A 20,882-nucleotide genomic window follows, 5' to 3' on the forward strand; every position below is an offset into this window, starting at 1 on the left:
GTGCGGTAGTTCACGGCTGTGGCTACCTCTGCGTCGGCACTCGGCAGCCCGTCCATAATTGTATATACCACCTAACCGTGGTTTTTTTTTTCTTTCTTTATACATACATACTAGTTACGAGTATACTATCTCTTTATCAACCAGTCTATATATTAGCAGCAGACACAGTACAGTGCGGTAGTTCACGGCTGTGGCTACCTCTGTGTCGGCACTCGGCAGCCCGTCCATAATTGTATACTAGTATCCAATCCATCCATCTCCATTGTTTACCTGAGGTGCCTTTTAGTTGTGCCTATTAAAATATGGAGAACAAAAATGTTGAGGTTCCAAAATTAGGGAAAGATCAAGATCCACTTCCACCTCGTGCTGAAGCTGCTGCCACTAGTCATGGCCGAGACGATGAAATGCCAGCAACGTCGTCTGCCAAGGCCGATGCCCAATGGCATAGTACAGAGCATGTCAAAACCAAAACACCAAATATCAGTAAAAAAAGGACTCCAAAACCTAAAATAAAATTGTCGGAGGAGAAGCGTAAACTTGCCAATATGCCATTTACCACACGGAGTGGCAAGGAACGGCTGAGGCCCTGGCCTATGTTCATGGCTAGTGGTTCAGCTTCACATGAGGATGGAAGCACTCAGCCTCTCGCTAGAAAACTGAAAAGACTCAAGCTGGCAAAAGCACCGCAAAGAACTATGCGTTATTTGAAATCCCAAATCCACAAGGAGAGTCCAATTGTGTCGGTTGCGATGCCTGACCTTCCCAACACTGGACGTGAAGAGCATGCGCCTTCCACCATTTGCACGCCCCCTGCAAGTGCTGGAAGGAGCACCCGCAGTCCAGTTCCTGATAGTCAGATTGAAGATGTCAGTGTTGAAGTACACCAGGATGAGGAGGATATGGGTGTTGCTGGCGCTGGGGAGGAAATTGACCAGGAGGATTCTGATGGTGAGGTGGTTTGTTTAAGTCAGGCACCCGGGGAGACACCTGTTGTCCGTGGGAGGAATATGGCCGTTGACATGCCAGGTGAAAATACCAAAAAAATCAGCTCTTCGGTGTGGAGGTATTTCACCAGAAATGCGGACAACAGGTGTCAAGCCGTGTGTTCCCTTTGTCAAGCTGTAATAAGTAGGGGTAAGGACGTTAACCACCTCGGAACATCCTCCCTTATACGTCACCTGCAGCGCATTCATAATAAGTCAGTGACAAGTTCAAAAACTTTGGGTGACAGCGGAAGCAGTCCACTGACCAGTAAATCCCTTCCTCTTGTAACCAAGCTCACGCAAACCACCCCACCAACTCCCTCAGTGTCAATTTCCTCCTTCCCCAGGAATGCCAATAGTCCTGCAGGCCATGTCACTGGCAATTCTGACGAGTCCTCTCCTGCCTGGGATTCCTCCGATGCATCCTTGCGTGTAACGCCTACTGCTGCTGGCGCTGCTGTTGTTGCCGCTGGGAGTCGATGGTCATCCCAGAGGGGAAGTCGTAAGCCCACTTGTACTACTTCCAGTAAGCAATTGACTGTTCAACAGTCCTTTGCGAGGAAGATGAAATATCACAGCAGTCATCCTACTGCAAAGCGGATAACTGAGTCCTTGACAACTATGTTGGTGTTAGACGTGCGTCCGGTATCCGCCGTTAGTTCACAGGGAACTAGACAATTTATTGAGGCAGTGTGCCCCCGTTACCAAATACCATCTAGGTTCCACTTCTCTAGGCAGGCGATACCGAGAATGTACACGGACGTCAGAAAAAGACTCACCAGTGTCCTAAAAAATGCAGTTGTACCCAATGTCCACTTAACCACGGACATGTGGACAAGTGGAGCAGGGCAGGGTCAGGACTATATGACTGTGACAGCCCACTGGGTAGATGTATGGACTCCCGCCGCAAGAACAGCAGCGGCGGCACCAGTAGCAGCATCTCGCAAACGCCAACTCTTTCCTAGGCAGGCTACGCTTTGTATCACCGCTTTCCAGAATACGCACACAGCTGAAAACCTCTTACGGCAACTGAGGAAGATCATCGCGGAATGGCTTACCCCAATTGGACTCTCCTGTGGATTTGTGGCATCGGACAACGCCAGCAATATTGTGTGTGCATTAAATATGGGCAAATTCCAGCACGTCCCATGTTTTGCACATACCTTGAATTTGGTGGTGCAGAATTTTTTAAAAAACGACAGGGGCGTGCAAGAGATGCTGTCGGTGGCCAGAAAAATTGCGGGACACTTTCGGCGTACAGGCACCACGTACAGAAGACTGGAGCACCACCAAAAACTACTGAACCTGCCCTGCCATCATCTGAAGCAAGAAGTGGTAACGAGGTGGAATTCAACCCTCTATATGCTTCAGAGGTTGGAGGAGCAGCAAAAGGCCATTCAAGCCTATACAATTGAGCACGATATAGTAGGTGGAATGCACCTGTCTCAAGTGCAGTGGAGAATGATTTCAACGTTGTGCAAGGTTCTGATGCCCTTTGAACTTGCCACACGTGAAGTCAGTTCAGACACTGCCAGCCTGAGTCAGGTCATTCCCCTCATCAGGCTTTTGCAGAAGAAGCTGGAGGCATTGAAGAAGGAGCTAAAAGGGAGCGATTCCGCTAGGCATGTGGGACTTGTGGATGCAGCCCTTAATTCGCTTAACAAGGATTCACGGGTGGTCAATCTGTTGAAATCAGAGCACTACATTTTGGCCACCGTGCTCGATCCTAGATTTAAAGCCTACCTTGGATCTCTCTTTCCGGCAGACACAGGTCTGCTGGGGTTGAAAGACCTGCTGGTGACAAAATTGTCAAGTCAAGCGGAACGCGACCTGTCAACATCTCCTCCTTCACATTCTCCCGCAACTGGGGGTGCGAGGAAAAGGCTCAGAATTCCGAGCCCACCCGCTGGCGGTGATGCAGGGCAGTCTGGAGCGACTGCTGATGCTGACATCTGGTCCGGACTGAAGGACCTGACAACGATTACGGACATGTCGTCTACTGTCACTGCATAGGATTCTCTCAACATTGATAGAATGGTGGAGGATTATATGAGTGACCGCATCCAAGTAGGCACGTCACACAGTCCGTACTTATACTGGCAGGAAAAAGAGGCAATTTGGAGGCCCTTGCACAAACTGGCTTTATTCTACCTAAGTTGCCCTCCCACAAGTGTGTACTCCGAAAGAGTGTTTAGTGCCGCCGCTCACCTTGTCAGCAATCGGCGTACGAGGTTACATCCAGAAAATGTGGAGAAGATGATGTTCATTAAAATGAATTATAATCAATTCCTCCGCGGAGACATTGACCAGCAGCAATTGCCTCCACAAAGTACACAGGGAGCTGAGATGGTGGATTCCAGTGGGGACGAATTGATAATCTGTGAGGAGGGGGATGTACACGGTGATATATCGGAGGGTGAAGATGAGGTGGACATCTTGCCTCTGTAGAGCCAGTTTGTGCAAGGAGAGATTAATTGCTTCTTTTTTGGGGGGGGTCCAAACCAACCCGTCATATCAGTCACAGTCGTGTGGCAGACCCTGTCACTGAAATGATGGGTTGGTTAAAGTGTGCATGTCCTGTTTTGTTTACACAACATAAGGGTGGGTGGGAGGGCCCAAGGACAATTCCATCTTGCACCTCTTTTTTCTTTTCTTTTTCTTTGCATCATGTGCTGATTGGGGAGGGTTTTTTGGAAGGGACATCCTGCGTGACACTGCAGTGCCACTCCTAGATGGGCCCGGTGTTTGTGTCGGCCACTAGGGTCGCTAATCTTACTCACACAGTCAGCTACCTCATTGCGCCTCTTTTTTTCTTTGCGTCATGTGCTGTTTGGGGAGGGTTTTTTGGAAGGGACATCCTGCGTGACACTGCAGTGCCACTCCTAGATGGGCCCGGTGTTTGTGTCGGCCACTAGGGTCGCTAATCTTACTCACACAGTCAGCTACCTCATTGCGCCTCTTTTTTTCTTTGCGTCATGTGCTGTTTGGGGAGGGTTTTTTGGAAGGGACATCCTGCGTGACACTGCAGTGCCACTCCTAGATGGGCCCGGTGTTTGTGTCGGCCACTAGGGTCGCTAATCTTACTCACACAGCTACCTCATTGCGCCTCTTTTTTTCTTTGCGTCATGTGCTGTTTGGGGAGGGTTTTTTGGAAGGGACATCCTGCGTGACACTGCAGTGCCACTCCTAGATGGGCCCGGTGTTTGTGTCGGCCACTAGGGTCGCTAATCTTACTCACACAGCTACCTCATTGCGCCTCTTTTTTTCTTTGCGTCATGTGCTGTTTGGGGAGGGTTTTTTGGAAGGGCCATCCTGCGTGACACTGCAGTGCCACTCCTAGATGGGCCCGGTGTTTGTGTCGGCCACTAGGGTCGCTAATCTTACTCACACAGCTACCTCATTGCGCCTCTTTTTTTCTTTGCGTCATGTGCTGTTTGGGGAGGGTTTTTTGGAAGGGCCATCCTGCGTGACACTGCAGTGCCACTCCTAGATGGGCCCGGTGTTTGTGTCGGCCACTAGGGTCGCTAATCTTACTCACACAGCTACCTCATTGCGCCTCTTTTTTTCTTTGCGTCATGTGCTGTTTGGGGAGGGTTTTTTGGAAGGGACATCCTGCGTGACACTGCAGTGCCACTCCTAGATGGGCCCGGTGTTTGTGTCGGCCACTAGGGTCGCTTATCTTACTCACACAGCGACCTCGGTGCAAATTTTAGGACTAAAAATAATATTGTGAGGTGTGAGGTATTCAGAATAGACTGAAAATGAGTGTAAATTATGGTTTTTGAGGTTAATAATACTTTGGGATCAAAATGACCCCCAAATTCTATGATTTAAGCTGTTTTTTAGTGTTTTTTGAAAAAAACACCCGAATCCAAAACATACCCGAATCCGACAAAAAAAATTCGGTGAGGTTTTGCCAAAACGCGGTCGAACCCAAAACACGGCCGCGGAACCGAACCCAAAACCAAAACACAAAACCCGAAAAATTTCAGGCGCTCATCTCTAGTCGTTACGTGTGTACGCGTCACTGGTACAGGGGGGCGTTACGTGTGTAAGCGTCACTAGTACAGGGGCATAACGTTTGTACGTGTCACTGGTACAGGGGGTGTTATGTGTGTAAGCATCACTGCTACATGGGACAATACGCGTGTATGCGTCACTGGTAGGAAATCTTTTAGCAGTTGGGCAAAACCATGTGCACTGCAGGGGAGGCAGATATAACATGTGCAGAGAGAGTTAGATTTGGGTGGGTTATTTTGTTTCTGTGCAGGGTAAATACTGGCTGCTTTATTTTTACACTGCAATTTAAATTGCAGATTGAACACACCCCACCCAAATCTAACTCTCTCTGCACATGTTATATCTGCCTCCCCAGCAGTGCACATGGTTTTGCCAAACTGCTAAAAAATTTCCTGCTGCGATCAACTTGGAATTACCCCCTATGGCCCTCATTCCGAGTTGATCGCTCGCAAGGCGAATGTAGCAGAGTTACACACGCTAAGCCTACGCCTACTGGGAGTGTATCTTAGCTTCTTAAAAGTGCGACCGATGTATTCGCAATATTGCGAACACAAACCTCGTAGCAGTTTTAGAGTAGCTTCAGACTTACTCTGCCTGTACGATCAGTTCAGTGCTTGTCGTTCCTGGTTGACGTCACAAACACACCCAGCGTTCGCCCAGGCACTCCCACCGTTTCTCCGGCCACTCCTGCGTTTTTCCCGGAAACGGTAGCGTTTTCAGCCACACGCCCCTAAAACGCCGTGTTTCCGCCCAGTAACACCCATTTCCTGTCAATCACATTACGATCGCCGGAGCGATGAAAAAGCCGTGAGTAAAAATACTTTCTTCATAGTAAAGTTACTTGGCGCAGTCGCAGTGCGAACTTTGCGCATGCGTACTAAGCGGATTTTCACTGCGATGCGATGAAAAAGAACGAGCGAACAACTCGGAATGAGGGCCTATGTGTACACAACCCAAGACCAATTATTTTTTTCAAGGCCTTTCTTATCTGCTCTTCTGGTCAAGTCTGCTTCACAGCATTTGTAGATCCGGATGAAACATTATCGTGCACATTTTGTAGCTTGTGCAAGAACTCTCCCACATAGTTCATTTAAAAATGTCACCTTTGACAATCTTTAGGGTATAAATTATTCAGGCTGGTATACTTGGTATAATAGTGTGTACTCTGGACATTGGATGTTCTCAGGACCACTTCATCTGATCGCTTCTTATGTCTGTCAGGTGTGTACCTAGCTTTAGTGTTCATTGTTATCCATATACATATACAGGTTGAGTCTCCAATATTTAAAATTCTTGACTTGAGGTATTCTGGATATCAGATTTTTTTTTCTTCATGGTCCATAGTCTCCACAGGGATATTCATGGGGTGTAGGTGGTTGGAGACAACCGTACACCAAACAGTTAAAGCTTTCATGTGCCAAGATGCCTCGGTTCCTCCTCCCCTATACCCCGCCCTCAGCCAAAGGCGACACAGTTTTAGGGGGTAATTCAGACCTGATCGCTGCTGAGCGTTTTCCCCGATCAGCAGGAAACAATCTCAGCGTCTGAGTAAGTCCTGGGCTGCGCAGAGACTAGAGATGAGCGGGTTCGGTTTTACTCGGTTCTCAAAACGGCATCTTATTGGCTCACGGATGTCATGTGTTTTGGATAGCCAATAAGATGCCGTTTTGAGAACCGAGTAAAACCGAGTCCGCTCATCTCTAGCAGAGACTGCACAAAATCAGTTTGTGCAGCTCTGCTACACATCCAAACGCACACTTGCATAGCGATTTAATCCTCCCCCTGTAGGCGGCGACTATCTGATCGCAGGGCAGTAATCAGGTCTGAATTACCCCCTTAGTTTGGTGCTGGCAGGAGCCAGATGCAATGCCCCAAGCTTTCTATTATGAGTCTATTTTTAGTGTGTTTGCTTCAGAGCAGATTTTGATCTGGAGGATAACATCAGCAGAGGGGAGGTCAGCTCTCCCCTGATGGCCCTTCCTCTGGCTCAGAGCGTGATCCTTCATAAAGCCTTCATTCTCTCTGAGCTGTTCCTCCCCACTCTCCTCCCCAAGGGAGATGCTCAGCAGCCAATTTCTACAGTCTGCAGCTACACAGTCTCAGGAGAAGTTGGGACAGGTTATACATCGCTGATCTTACCAGCCTATTAAGGCATGTGCAGCTGATTTAGTGCCCACTGCAAATATATTAATGCATTGTATGAGACTTTTGCTAGCTCTGCTATGGTGATATGCTGTCTCTGCCTTGGGTATGGCTCGTTAGGTCGACCACACTTAGGTCGACAGTCATTAGGTTGACCACTATTGGTCGACATGCATTAGGTCAACAGGGTCACTTGGTTGACATGGTCATTAGGTCAACATGGAAAAGGGTCGACATGAGTTTTTTTTACTATTTTTGGTGTCGTTTTGTTCGTAAAGTGACAGGGAACCCAATTAGTGCACCATGTCTCCTTGCATGGCGAGCGAGCTTCGGGCAAGGTGCCTCGCTGTGCTTGGCACAGGTTACTATTCCCATTTGTAGTCCACATGGATCGTAAAGTATGAAAAAGTTTAAAAAAAAATTTTAAAATGTGAAAAACTCATGTCGACTTTTCTATGTCAACCTAGTACATGTTGACCTAGTGACCCTGTTGACCTAATGCATGTCGACCAATAGTGGTCGACCTAATGACTGTCAACCTAAGTGTTGTCAACCTAATGACCGTATCCCCTCTGCCTTTTACTTTCAGTTATATCTACTCCTTCCTTAACCCATACAGTACCAGGTGTATAGGGCTTTAGTACCTCATATATAGTGAGGGGTGTCACATTGCATATATGGCTATAGACTGTATACTTATTGTGTTTTTATTGCTATGTCTTCTAAAGGAAAAGCTAATAAGGAGACTGGGCTCCTGTGCTGGTTATATGCATATCCTATTCAGCGGGCTTATCCCCTCAGGATCCTGTTCAGGATGGTTTGTGTGCTAAATGTTATATCCCCTCTCACCAACCAACTCCACCAGCCTCTGTCCAGGAACCACCTTGGGTGTCTTCCTTCTCTCAGGTTATGACTCAGTTAGTGGACCGCTTGTCAGCTTCCACTCTGCCTCTTACATTAGAATTTCCACAGCAGTTGTAGCCTGTTTTCTCCTATGCATCCTCTCTGAGTAAACTTCAGGGGTTATAATACAGGTCTCTCCAGTAAATTGGGGGAAGGGTTTTTTACGCCACCCTCTTCCTGGTTCAGAAGCCTAAAAGGTCCTATTGGCCTATTCTCAATCTTAAATCACTCAACAATTTCATCAGAGATCCCAAGAGCCGTATGGAATCTCTCCGCTACATATTCCTAGCATTGGGACCTGGAGAATTTATGGCCTCTTTAGATATTCAGGATGCCTACCTGCATGTACCTATTACTCCCAAACATCATCAATTCCTCGGGTTTGCTGTTCTTTGATGACATTATCAATTTCAGTCCCTGCCCTTCAGGCTTTCTACAGCCCTTCGGTCTTTACCAAAATCATGGCTGTTATAGTGGTACAGTTCATGCACCAGGGGGTCAGAATCCTTCCATACCTGGATGACATTCTGTTGTTGATTCGATCCCAGGACGTACTCCAGCACCATCTTCAGCTGGCCATTGCCTTCCTACAGGAACATGGCTGGCTAAGCCGTGAAGATGTGCATGCCGAGAAGTGTGCTCTACACCCAGGAATCTTTCAACTCCTAGTGGACAAATGGGGTCTACTGGACGTGGACCTTATGGCCTCACAACACAATCACAAGGTACTCCTGTATGGGTCCAGGACCAGAGACCCCGCAGTCACCTTCACGGGTGCTGTAGCGGTGAGATGGACCTTAAATCTGGTGTACCTTTTCCCTCCAGTCTCCCTCCTTCTGAGGGTTCTTCAAAAGTTCAAACAGGATGGAGGCATCATCCAGTTGATAGCTGTAGCCTGGCCCAGGCGCCATTGGTTCTCCGACCTACAAAGTCTCTCTATAGACACTCCCTTTCCACTTCCTCTATACCCAGATCTGCTAATTTAGGGCTCTTGTCTGTGCTTGGACCTGTCTCATCTGTCTTTGATGGCATGGCTCTTGAGTCATCCCTCTTAACATCCAAGGGTTTCTCCTGCTCCATGGTTCAGACGATGCTCAAGTCACGTAAGCCTACCTCAGCCCACATCTATTACAGAGTTTTGCACTCTTACTTTTAGTTGTGCTCTACCAGAGGCTATGACCCTAAAGTTATCAGAGTTTCTTGGATGCTTGCCTTTCTCCAGGCTGGGTTAGACCTCAGCTTCTGTCTGGCATCCCTTAAAGTGCAAGTCTCTGCTCTGTCAGTCTGGTTCCAGCAAAGGATTGCTCACCTGCCAATGGTAGAACATTCCATCAGGGTGTTCTTTGTCTTCAACCTCCTTTTGTCCCTCCGGTGGCTCCATGGGACTTGTCTTTCAACCTCTGGACTCAGTGGACCTCAAGTGGTTGACTGCGAAAAACGCTTTTCCTCCTTGCTATTGCCACTTTCCGCAGGAAGTCTGACTTGGGGGCTCTCTCCTAACGATCCCCCTTTTTGGTTTTTCATCTGGACAGAGCCATTCTCTGCACCCGGGCTGGCTACCTCTCTAAAGTGTGTTATGATTCCAGTACTTCTGACCAGAGGAGATCTTATGACAAAGGCCAGAGTACTGGAGGGGAATGCTGGTTACGGGAGCAGGAAAGCCTAGTAACCCCTGGCGCCCTAACTCCGTTGTCTCGCCCGTGTTATCAGAAATCCCCTGCGAGACTATGGTTGCTTGAGCCCATGGCAGCCGCGTTTGAAGGGCGGATTATGTCTGCCCAACTCCGATGCCCCCTCAGGTCTTAATGGGAGACAAAGGGAAATCCGAGACAGGGTGATAACAAGGGGCCCTCTGACTAAACAACCAGGCCAGGGGCTACAAGCTAACTAAACTCAAACCAGAAGTATGTGCGGACAAACCGCCAGGGAAAAGGACAACCAAAATCCACTAATCCGTTACTCCTACCCAGCACCGCTGGATACCAGAGTGGATTTGTGGGAGCGGAATCCTCCGCAAAAGCTCCGAGACTCAATATAACAAATAATAAATAGTAAGCGGTCAAGCCGCAACACACGGCTACGCCGCGACTCACGAACACCACAGGATGTTAAAGGTGCTCGGTCAGGACTCCAGGAACAGATGACAACTTCCGAGTACTGGACCACTGAGGACAGGAACGACCGGATAGAGCAGGACTGGAAACACTCTCTGCAACAGATACAGCAAACAGGAAGCTCAGGAACTAGCAGGAACCAAGCTCAGAACTCAAGCAGACTGAAAACCCAGAAATATCACCAGCGTCTGTGAACTGCAATCAGCCAGCATATAACAGAGAGGCCTAATTAATAATCCAGAGCAGCTGGCCTATTGCATGATTCCAACTGACAAGATGCAATTAGCAGCCAGGTGAGGCTGAACACATGGAACAAGCTGCAATTACACAGACTAACCAGCGGCAGCAGACAAGAGCATACTAAAACAGAGCAACAGGAAATCCTGGCATGCAAGACAACTAAATAAACATAAAATAGAAATGAACCACTACCTGTGGTTCATAACAGTATCCCCTCCTTAAGGGTGAGCTCCGAGCACCCCATGACACCCACGGGGAACATAAACAGAAGTATAACATGAAATACCTAACAAAAATGCAAAACAGGAATGAGCCACAGCCGTGGCTCATAACAAAGTGATGTCCTGGTTCCATCTTAATGAAGAGATTGTGGTTCCTCCCTTTCCCTCCCTGCACCTTGCTGCAGGTGATGCTTCCCTGGATTTAGTCCATACTCCTCAGATTTATGTGGATCGTACCAGCTCCTTCAGGAAATCTGATGCCCTCTTTGTGTTACTGTACTGTATATGGGTTTCACAAGGCTAGTCTGCTGGTCTGCTAACAAACAAACTCTCCCTAGATGGCTTTGCATAACTATTTTGCAGGCTTACACGCAGGCTGACCTCCCTGTTCCCGATACGGTTACTGCCCATTCTACTCGTTCTGTGGGACCCTTGTGGGTTGTCTGATGTGGAGCTTCTGCTGACTAATTGTGCAGGGCGCTTACGTGGTCTTCCACCCACACCTTCCTTAAGTTTTATGCCTTTGATTCTTTTGCCTCAGGATGCTTCCTTTGGGCACCGGATTCTCCTTTCTGCTCAGGAGCATCCCCTCCTCTAGGGAAAACTGCCTTAGGTCATCCCCATGATTATCCCTGTAGAAACAGGGAAAACCATGGGGATTTTATTACTTATTTTCTCTGAAGAAGAAAATTAGAGTTATGGCAGACTTACCCTTGTTAACTTTTTTCTTTGAGGTCCATGGGCTCCACAAAGTGCCCACCCTTATGCATCTGGCTTCTATGGGTTTTTTCCTCTTGGTCACTGGTTCCCTTCTCTGCTGTGAGAGTGTTTCTTGTGTGTACCATTCTTCCTTCTCCTCTCTCCTGCTCCTGCCTTGGGCTTGTTCACAAAAACTGGCTGGCCTTTGGCTGGGAACAGGGTATAGGGGAGGAGGGACCCAGAGTCATCCTGGGACTTGAAAGCTTTAACTATTTGGTGCCCGGTCCTCTCTAAAAACCTACACCCTATGGTTAATCCTGTGAAGCCTAAAGACATCAAAGATAAAAGTGTTAACATGGGTATGCAGGGCCGGTGCTAGGGTGTTCGGCACCCTCCTGCAAACTATAAATTTGTGCCCTCCCAACTTTACAAAGGGACAGTGCACATTACGCCCCCTGTAGTAGTGCCACTTACTCACGTAACGCCCCCTATGCCAGTGACGCTTACACACGTAACGTCCCCTGTACCAGTGACGCTTACACACGTAACGCCCCCTGTACCAGTGATGCTTACACACGTAACGCCCCCTCTACCAGTGACTCTTACACATGTAACGCCCCCCTGTACCAGTGACGCTTACACACGTAACGCCCCCTGTACCAGTGATGCTTACACACGTAACGCTCCCTGTACCAGTGACGCTTACACACGTAACGCCCCCCCTGTACCAGTGACGCTTACACACATAACGCCCCCTGTACCAGTGACGCTTACACACGTAACGCCCCCTGTACCAATGATACTTACACACATAACACCCGCTGTACCAATGACGCAACGCCCCCTGTACCAGTGGCGCTTACACATGTAATGCCCCCCTGTACCAGTGACTCTTACACACGTAACACCCCAGTACCAGTATCGCTTACACACGTAACGCCCCCTGTAGTAGTGACGCTTACACACGCAACGTCCCCCGTATTAGTGATGCTTACACACGTAACGCATCGTACACACATAATTCCCCCTGTAGCAGTGACGCTTACACACGCAATGCCCCCTTTACCAGTGACGCTTACACACGCAACACCCCCTGTAGCAGTGGCGCTTACACACATTATGCTGCACAGTCACATAAGGCAGGGGGTAGCGGGGCCACACACAGGGGGGTTGGGGGGGGAGAGGAGGACACAAGGTGTCATACACACACACACACACACACGGGGGAGGTCACAGGGGGCCACACACCATTGTGAGGGATGGGGGGGGTGACCAACGGTTAAATACAGAATACATTTGTGTTTCATATACACCTTATACACTTAGCCTGATGGTCATATTATACAATATTTTTAATAATTTTGTTGATAAAAACAAAGTTTGTGTACATACACAAATTTAATTTATGTTTCATATTCATATACACCTTATACTAAAGTAATTTGATGCAATATTTTTCATAATTGTGTGCATTAAACAAAGGTTGTGCACACTGAGCCATCAGAAATCAAAGGTCTCACTATATCAGTCACACTTAGAAAAAATTGACTATTTCGGAATTTTGAATGTAGCAAACTCAACCTGTATTACAATTTATTTTAGGTTAAGGTGTTGGATGGTAATGATAATCCTGTACCAGGCATCAATGTTTATCTTCTAAGCAGAGGTGTTCCGATCTATCCTATCTATGAAACCTTACTGACCAATGAAAATGGTGAAGCTTCCTTTACACTGAACACAACCATATGGAAGGGTCCCGTATCACTGTCGGTGAGCATTTGCATACAGTAATACCTTACCAAATGAATCTATCAATGTTATTTAGATACTGTGTGGATGTTCTTTGTCCCCACTCTTTAGTAAATTATTGACTGATTAATGACATTTCGAAAGCAATAAATCTCAGAACTCATTCCATTATTTTTTTATTTTTTCCTTGCATTTTAATTTGCATTTGACATTTTATAGTTGAGTAATGTGTATTTACCCACTTAATGAATTTCATGTAAAAATAATGTTTATTATTAACATTTCCATCTAATTTTTTAATTTTTTTTCTCAAAGGCAAAAACCAAACTGGAGAACCCCCCATATATTCCTGGCATAATTAAGGCAAATTATGGTTATGCCAAACTGTTACTAAAACCCTTCTATTCTCGAACCAAAAGTTTTGTGAAACTCCGCTCACTGGATAGAGTTCTCCCATGTGAGGGACACATAGCTGTCCTTGTGGAATATATCATTGCACACTCAGAGCTAGAAAAGGAGATCCAGTACATAGATCTACATTACTTGGTGAGGACCTTGTTGCAACGTGTCTGTAATTAAATGAGAAGTAAAATTGTTCTATGTTCCAATTCCTGGAAACAAGTGGAGCACTGGTATTATCAGAGGACTGCTGATGTCATATTTTTTGTACAGCTGTTAAATAAAACAGGCCCATTGCAAATTCCCGTAAGTGCTTGTGAACTCTAGTTCTTTGTACATACAGAAATCCCTGAAGAAGGGATTCATCTTATACCCCTTTCACACCACCGCTTTGACCCAGGTTATTGCTAACTTAATCCAGTTCGCGGCTCAGTGTGAAAGGTTCCCTGGAACAAAAAATTTCAGGTCGAGTGACCAAGGAATCCAACTCAGGTAGTAACCTGGGTTGGACACTGGGATGACATGTGTAACAGGGCAGTGTAAACAGTCCGATCTGGGTCGTCCGACCTGGGTCTTGTTTACAGTATAGGAAGAGCCAAATCCTCGATGCTTTGAGATTATATCATCTCCTAACGCCAGCAGAACAGTAAAAACTGCACCTGTCTGCAGTGTAAATTTCACCAACGCAAGGTCAGCACCGCGGTGTGAATGGGTTCTGTCCTGGGTCTGTCCCAGATCGGACCCGTGCTCCAGATGCTGGGCCAGACCAGGGATTTTGGTGTGAAAAGGGAATAAATGAATTGGGGCCTAAAATAGTTTTTGAAAGAGCATATATGCATAAATTGATGTTGAAGGCGACATGAACTGATCTTTCTTTACATACTTATTTACGTATATTGATGTATGTTTAAATAATTTTCTGTAGGTGACTTCCAAAGGCTATATACAAGACTCTGGCTCTTTACAAATCAACACTGAAAATAGTAATGAAGGTAAAATAATGTACAACTGTACCAAGAAAGGTGATGTAACAAGATGGCTAAAATTACAGAGCGACAGGTTTGCTGGACTTTGAGACCTGCTGACTTTAAAAAAAAATTGTGAAGTCCCCCCCCCCAAATTGTAATTTGTCTAGCATCCATAAGGGATATTAGGGAGACTTAGTACGATGGGGTATAGACGGGGTCCAAAGGAGCCGGTGCACTTTAAATTTCTTCAACTGTGTGTGCTGACTCCTCCCCTCTATGCCCCCTCCCACAGGCAGTTTAGAAAAAAGTGCCCTTAGAAGAGGATGCACATCTCTGCAGTTCCAGAGAGTTTTTTTTTCAGTTTATTTTAAATCTTTGTTATTTCAGTATGCTGTTTGGGCAACAGCATAACTGCACCGTGGGAGTTAGGGGGGGAAGGGGCCGTCACCTGCCTTGCGACGTGTCAGAGCCGCTTCCCCGCTGCAGGACCACCGTGCTGAAAGGTTGTTGTACAGCGGGGCACTGCGCCTTGGCGGTCACAATCGCAGCACGCCGCACACCCCTAACAATAGTCTGAAGGTGACGACAGTGATGAGTACAAACCGGGGGCCCCGCTAGGGGGGTCACCCAGTTCAAGGTGCCGCTGACACGCAGGGGAGGCATACGGGACCCTCCTGGGGCGGACCCGCTATAGCACACTGTGTACACTGGCTAGCGGTGGCTTAAACTAGCACTTGTGTGATGTTTTTAAGCTATTTGGGAGACATTGCCAGTATAAAAAACACTGTAGCTTCAGTGCCATTGGGTGGGTGGAGCTAACTCAGAGCGGGATCAGCAGTATTTTGGCACCTTCCTCTGCTTACAGCAGCAGCAGGCACACACAGCTCCTCCTGACACTCAAGAAACGCTGGAAAACTGATACACGGTGTAGCTAAGGGGGAGAGCTGCTATTGGACAGTCTTGGTCCTTGGTCCTATAAAGTAGAGATGAGCGGGTTCGGTTTCTCGGAATCCGAACCCGCCAGAACTTCATGTTTTTTTTCACGGGTCCGAGCGACTCGGATCTTCCCGCCTTGCTCGGTTAACCCGAGCGCGCCCGAACGTCATCATGACGCTGTCGGATTCTCGCGAGGCTCGGATTCTATCGCGAGACTCGGATTCTATATAAGGAGCCGCGCGTCGCCGCCATTTTCACACGTGCATTGAGATTGATAGGGAGAGGACGTGGCTGGCGTCCTCTCCGTTTAGAATTAGAATAGATTAGAGAGACACTTGATTTACTAATTTTGGGGAGCATTAGGAGTACTCAGTAGTGTACAGTGCAGAGTTTTGCTGATAGTGACCAGTGACCACCACTTTTATTTATAATCCGTTCTCTGCCTGAAAAAAGCGATACACAGCACACAGTGACTCAGTCACATACCATATCTGTGTGCACTGCTCAGGCTCAGGCCAGTGTGCTGCATCATCTATTATCTATATATAATATTATATATATCTGTCTGACTGCTCAGCTCACACAGCTTATAATTGTGGGGGAGACTGGGGAGCACTACTGCAGTGCCAGTTATAGGTTATAGCAGGAGCCAGGAGTACATAATATAATCCGTTCTCTGCCTGAAAAAAGCGATACACAGCACACAGTGACTCAGTCACATACCATATCTGTGTGCACTGCTCAGGCTCAGGCCAGTGTGCTGCATCATCTATTATCTATATATAATATTATATATATCTGTCTGACTGCTCAGCTCACACAGCTTATAATTGTGGGGGAGACTGGGGAGCACTACTGCAGTGCCAGTTATAGGTTATAGCAGGAGCCAGGAGTACATAATATATTATATAGTGAGTGACCACCAGACACACAGTGCAGTTTATTTAATATATCCGTTCTCTGCCTGAAAAAAGCGATACACACAGTGACTCAGTCAGTCACATACCATATCTGTGTGCACTGCTCAGGCTCAGGCCAGTGTGCTGCATCATCTATATATATTATATATCTGTCTGACTGCTCAGCTCACACAGCTTATAATTGTGGGGGAGACTGGGGAGCACTACTGCAGTGCCAGTTATAGGTTATAGCAGGAGCCAGGAGTACATAATATTATATTAAAATTAAACAGTGCACACTTTTGCTGCAGGAGTGCCACTGCCAGTGTGACTAGTGACCAGTGACCTGACCACCAGTATAATATAATATTAGTAGTATACTATCTCTTTATCAACCAGTCTATATTAGCAGCAGACACAGTACAGTGCGGTAGTTCACGGCTGTGGCTACCTCTGTGTCGGCACTCGGCAGCCCGTCCATAATTGTATATACCAGTGACCTAACCGTGGTTTTTTTTTCTTTCTTTATACATACATACTAGTTACGAGTATACTATCTCTTTATCAACCAGTCTATATATTAGCAGCAGACACAGTACAGTGCGGTAGTTCACGGCTGTGGCTACCTCTGTGTCGGCACTCGGCAGCCCGTCCATAATTGTATATACCACCTAACCGTGGTTTTTTTTTCTTTCTTTATACATACATACTAGTTACGAGTATACTATCTCTTTATCAACCAGTCTATATATTAGCAGCAGACACAGTACAGTGCGGTAGTTCACGGCTGTGGCTACCTCTGTGTCGGCACTCGGCAGCCCGTCCATAATTGTATATACCACCTAACCGTGGTTTTTTTTTCTTTCTTTATACATACATACTAGTTACGAGTATACTATCTCTTTATCAACCAGTCTATATATTAGCAGCAGACACAGTACAGTGCGGTAGTTCACGGCTGTGGCTACCTCTGTGTCGGCACTCGGCAGCCCGTCCATAATTGTATATACCACCTAACCGTGGTTTTTTTTTCTTTCTTTATACATACATACTAGTTACGAGTATACTATCTCTTTATCAACCAGTCTATATATTAGCAGCAGACACAGTACAGTGCGGTAGTTCACGGCTGTGGCTACCTCTGTGTCGGCACTCGGCAGCCCGTCCATAATTGTATATACCACCTAACCGTGGTTTTTTTTTCTTTCTTTATACATACATACTAGTTACGAGTATACTATCTCTTTATCAACCAGTCTATATATTAGCAGCAGACACAGTACAGTGCGGTAGTTCACGGCTGTGGCTACCTCTGTGTCGGCACTCGGCAGCCCGTCCATAATTGTATATACCACCTAACCGTGGTTTTTTTTTCTTTCTTTATACATACATACTAGTTACGAGTATACTATCTCTTTATCAACCAGTCTATATATTAGCAGCAGACACAGTACAGTGCGGTAGTTCACGGCTGTGGCTACCTCTGTGTCGGCACTCGGCAGCCCGTCCATAATTGTATATACCACCTAACCGTGGTTTTTTTTTCTTTCTTTATACATACATACTAGTTACGAGTATACTATCTCTTTATCAACCAGTCTATATATTAGCAGCAGACACAGTACAGTGCGGTAGTTCACGGCTGTGGCTACCTCTGTGTCGGCACTCGGCAGCCCGTCCATAATTGTATATACCACCTAACCGTGGTTTTTTTTTCTTTCTTTATACATACATACTAGTTACGAGTATACTATCTCTTTATCAACCAGTCTATATATTAGCAGCAGACACAGTACAGTAGTTCACGGCTGTGGCTACCTCTGTGTCGGCACTCGGCAGCCCGTCCATAATTGTATATACCACCTAACCGTGGTTTTTTTTCTTTCTTTATACATACATACTAGTTACGAGTATACTATCTCTTTATCAACCAGTCTATATATTAGCAGCAGACACAGTACAGTGCGGTAGTTCACGGCTGTGGCTACCTCTGTGTCGGCACTCGGCAGCCCGTCCATAATTGTATACTAGTATCTAATCCATCCATCTCCATTGTTTACCTGAGGTGCCTTTTAGTTGTGCCTATTAAAATATGGAGAACAAAAATGTTGAGGTTCCAAAATTAGGGAAAGATCAAGATCCACTTCCACCTCGTGCTGAAGCTGCTGCCACTAGTCATGGCCGAGACGATGAAATGCCAGCAACGTCGTCTGCCAAGGCCGATGCCCAATGGCATAGTACAGAGCATGTCAAAACCAAAACACCAAATATCAGTAAAAAAAGGACTCCAAAACCTAAAATAAAATTGTCGGAGGAGAAGCGTAAACTTGCCAATATGCCATTTACCACACGGAGTGGCAAGGAACGGCTGAGGCCCTGGCCTATGTTCATGGCTAGTGGTTCAGCTTCACATGAGGATGGAAGCACTCAGCCTCTCGCTAGAAAACTGAAAAGACTCAAGCTGGCAAAAGCACCGCAAAGAACTGTGCGTTCTTTGAAATCCCAAATCCACAAGGAGAGTCCAATTGTGTCGGTTGCGATGCCTGACCTTCCCAACACTGGACGTGAAGAGCATGCGCCTTCCACCATTTGCACGCCCCCTGCAAGTGCTGGAAGGAGCACCCGCAGTCCAGTTCCTGATAGTCAGATTGAAGATGTCAGTGTTGAAGTACACCAGGATGAGGAGGATATGGGTGTTGCTGGCGCTGGGGAGGAAATTGACCAGGAGGATTCTGATGGTGAGGTGGTTTGTTTAAGTCAGGCACCCGGGGAGACACCTGTTGTCCGTGGGAGGAATATGGCCGTTGACATGCCAGGTGAAAATACCAAAAAAATCAGCTCTTCGGTGTGGAGGTATTTCACCAGAAATGCGGACAACAGGTGTCAAGCCGTGTGTTCCCTTTGTCAAGCTGTAATAAGTAGGGGTAAGGACGTTAACCACCTCGGAACATCCTCCCTTATACGTCACCTGCAGCGCATTCATAATAAGTCAGTGACAAGTTCAAAAACTTTGGGTGACAGCGGAAGCAGTCCACTGACCAGTAAATCCCTTCCTCTTGTAACCAAGCTCACGCAAACCACCCCACCAACTCCCTCAGTGTCAATTTCCTCCTTCCCCAGGAATGCCAATAGTCCTGCAGGCCATGTCACTGGCAATTCTGACGAGTCCTCTCCTGCCTGGGATTCCTCCGATGCATCCTTGCGTGTAACGCCTACTGCTGCTGGCGCTGCTGTTGTTGCCGCTGGGAGTCGATGGTCATCCCAGAGGGGAAGTCGTAAGCCCACTTGTACTACTTCCAGTAAGCAATTGACTGTTCAACAGTCCTTTGCGAGGAAGATGAAATATCACAGCAGTCATCCTACTGCAAAGCGGATAACTGAGTCCTTGACAACTATGTTGGTGTTAGACGTGCGTCCGGTATCCGCCGTTAGTTCACAGGGAACTAGACAATTTATTGAGGCAGTGTGCCCCCGTTACCAAATACCATCTAGGTTCCACTTCTCTAGGCAGGCGATACCGAGAATGTACACGGACGTCAGAAAAAGACTCACCAGTGTCCTAAAAAATGCAGTTGTACCCAATGTCCACTTAACCACGGACATGTGGACAAGTGGAGCAGGGCAGGGTCAGGACTATATGACTGTGACAGCCCACTGGGTAGATGTATGGACTCCCGCCGCAAGAACAGCAGCGGCGGCACCAGTAGCAGCATCTCGCAAACGCCAACTCTTTCCTAGGCAGGCTACGCTTTGTATCACCGCTTTCCAGAATACGCACACAGCTGAAAACCTCTTACGGCAACTGAGGAAGATCATCGCGGAATGGCTTACCCCAATTGGACTCTCCTGTGGATTTGTGGCATCGGACAACGCCAGCAATATTGTGTGTGCATTAAATATGGGCAAATTCCAGCACGTCCCATGTTTTGCACATACCTTGAATTTGGTGGTGCAGAATTTTTTAAAAAACGACAGGGGCGTGCAAGAGATGCTGTCGGTGGCCAGAAAAATTGCGGGACACTTTCGGCGTACAGGCACCACGTACAGAAGACTGGAGCACCACCAAAAACTACTGAACCTGCCCTGCCATCATCTGAAGCAAGAAGTGGTAACGAGGTGGAATTCAACCCTCTATATGCTTCAGAGGTTGGAGGAGCAGCAAAAGGCCATTCAAGCCTATACAATTGAGCACGATATAGTAGGTGGAATGCACCTGTCTCAAGTGCAGTGGAGAATGATTTCAACGTTGTGCAAGGTTCTGATGCCCTTTGAACTTGCCACACGTGAAGTCAGTTCAGACACTGCCAGCCTGAGTCAGGTCATTCCCCTCATCAGGCTTTTGCAGAAGAAGCTGGAGGCATTGAAGAAGGAGCTAAAAGGGAGCGATTCCGCTAGGCATGTGGGACTTGTGGATGCAGCCCTTAATTCGCTTAACAAGGATTCACGGGTGGTCAATCTGTTGAAATCAGAGCACTACATTTTGGCCACCGTGCTCGATCCTAGATTTAAAGCCTACCTTGGATCTCTCTTTCCGGCAGACACAGGTCTGCTGGGGTTGAAAGACCTGCTGGTGACAAAATTGTCAAGTCAAGCGGAACGCGACCTGTCA

General features: G+C 47.1%; 1 protein-coding gene across 1 annotated transcript in view; it reads left to right on the forward strand.

Annotated features, from left to right (window-relative positions):
* Positions 1-20,882, forward strand: part of LOC135056671 (alpha-2-macroglobulin-like) — a 331,440-nt gene that overhangs the window by 66,997 nt on the left and 243,561 nt on the right. The window contains exons 11-13 of the mRNA XM_063962121.1: positions 12,925-13,092; positions 13,387-13,617; positions 14,396-14,462. Coding sequence (XP_063818191.1) covers positions 12,925-13,092; positions 13,387-13,617; positions 14,396-14,462 — 466 coding nt within the window. The remainder of the gene's footprint in view (positions 1-12,924; positions 13,093-13,386; positions 13,618-14,395; positions 14,463-20,882) is intronic.

This window comes from Pseudophryne corroboree, chromosome 3, assembly GCF_028390025.1.
Source record: "Pseudophryne corroboree isolate aPseCor3 chromosome 3, aPseCor3.hap2, whole genome shotgun sequence".
Taxonomy (NCBI): Eukaryota; Metazoa; Chordata; class Amphibia; order Anura; family Myobatrachidae; genus Pseudophryne; species Pseudophryne corroboree.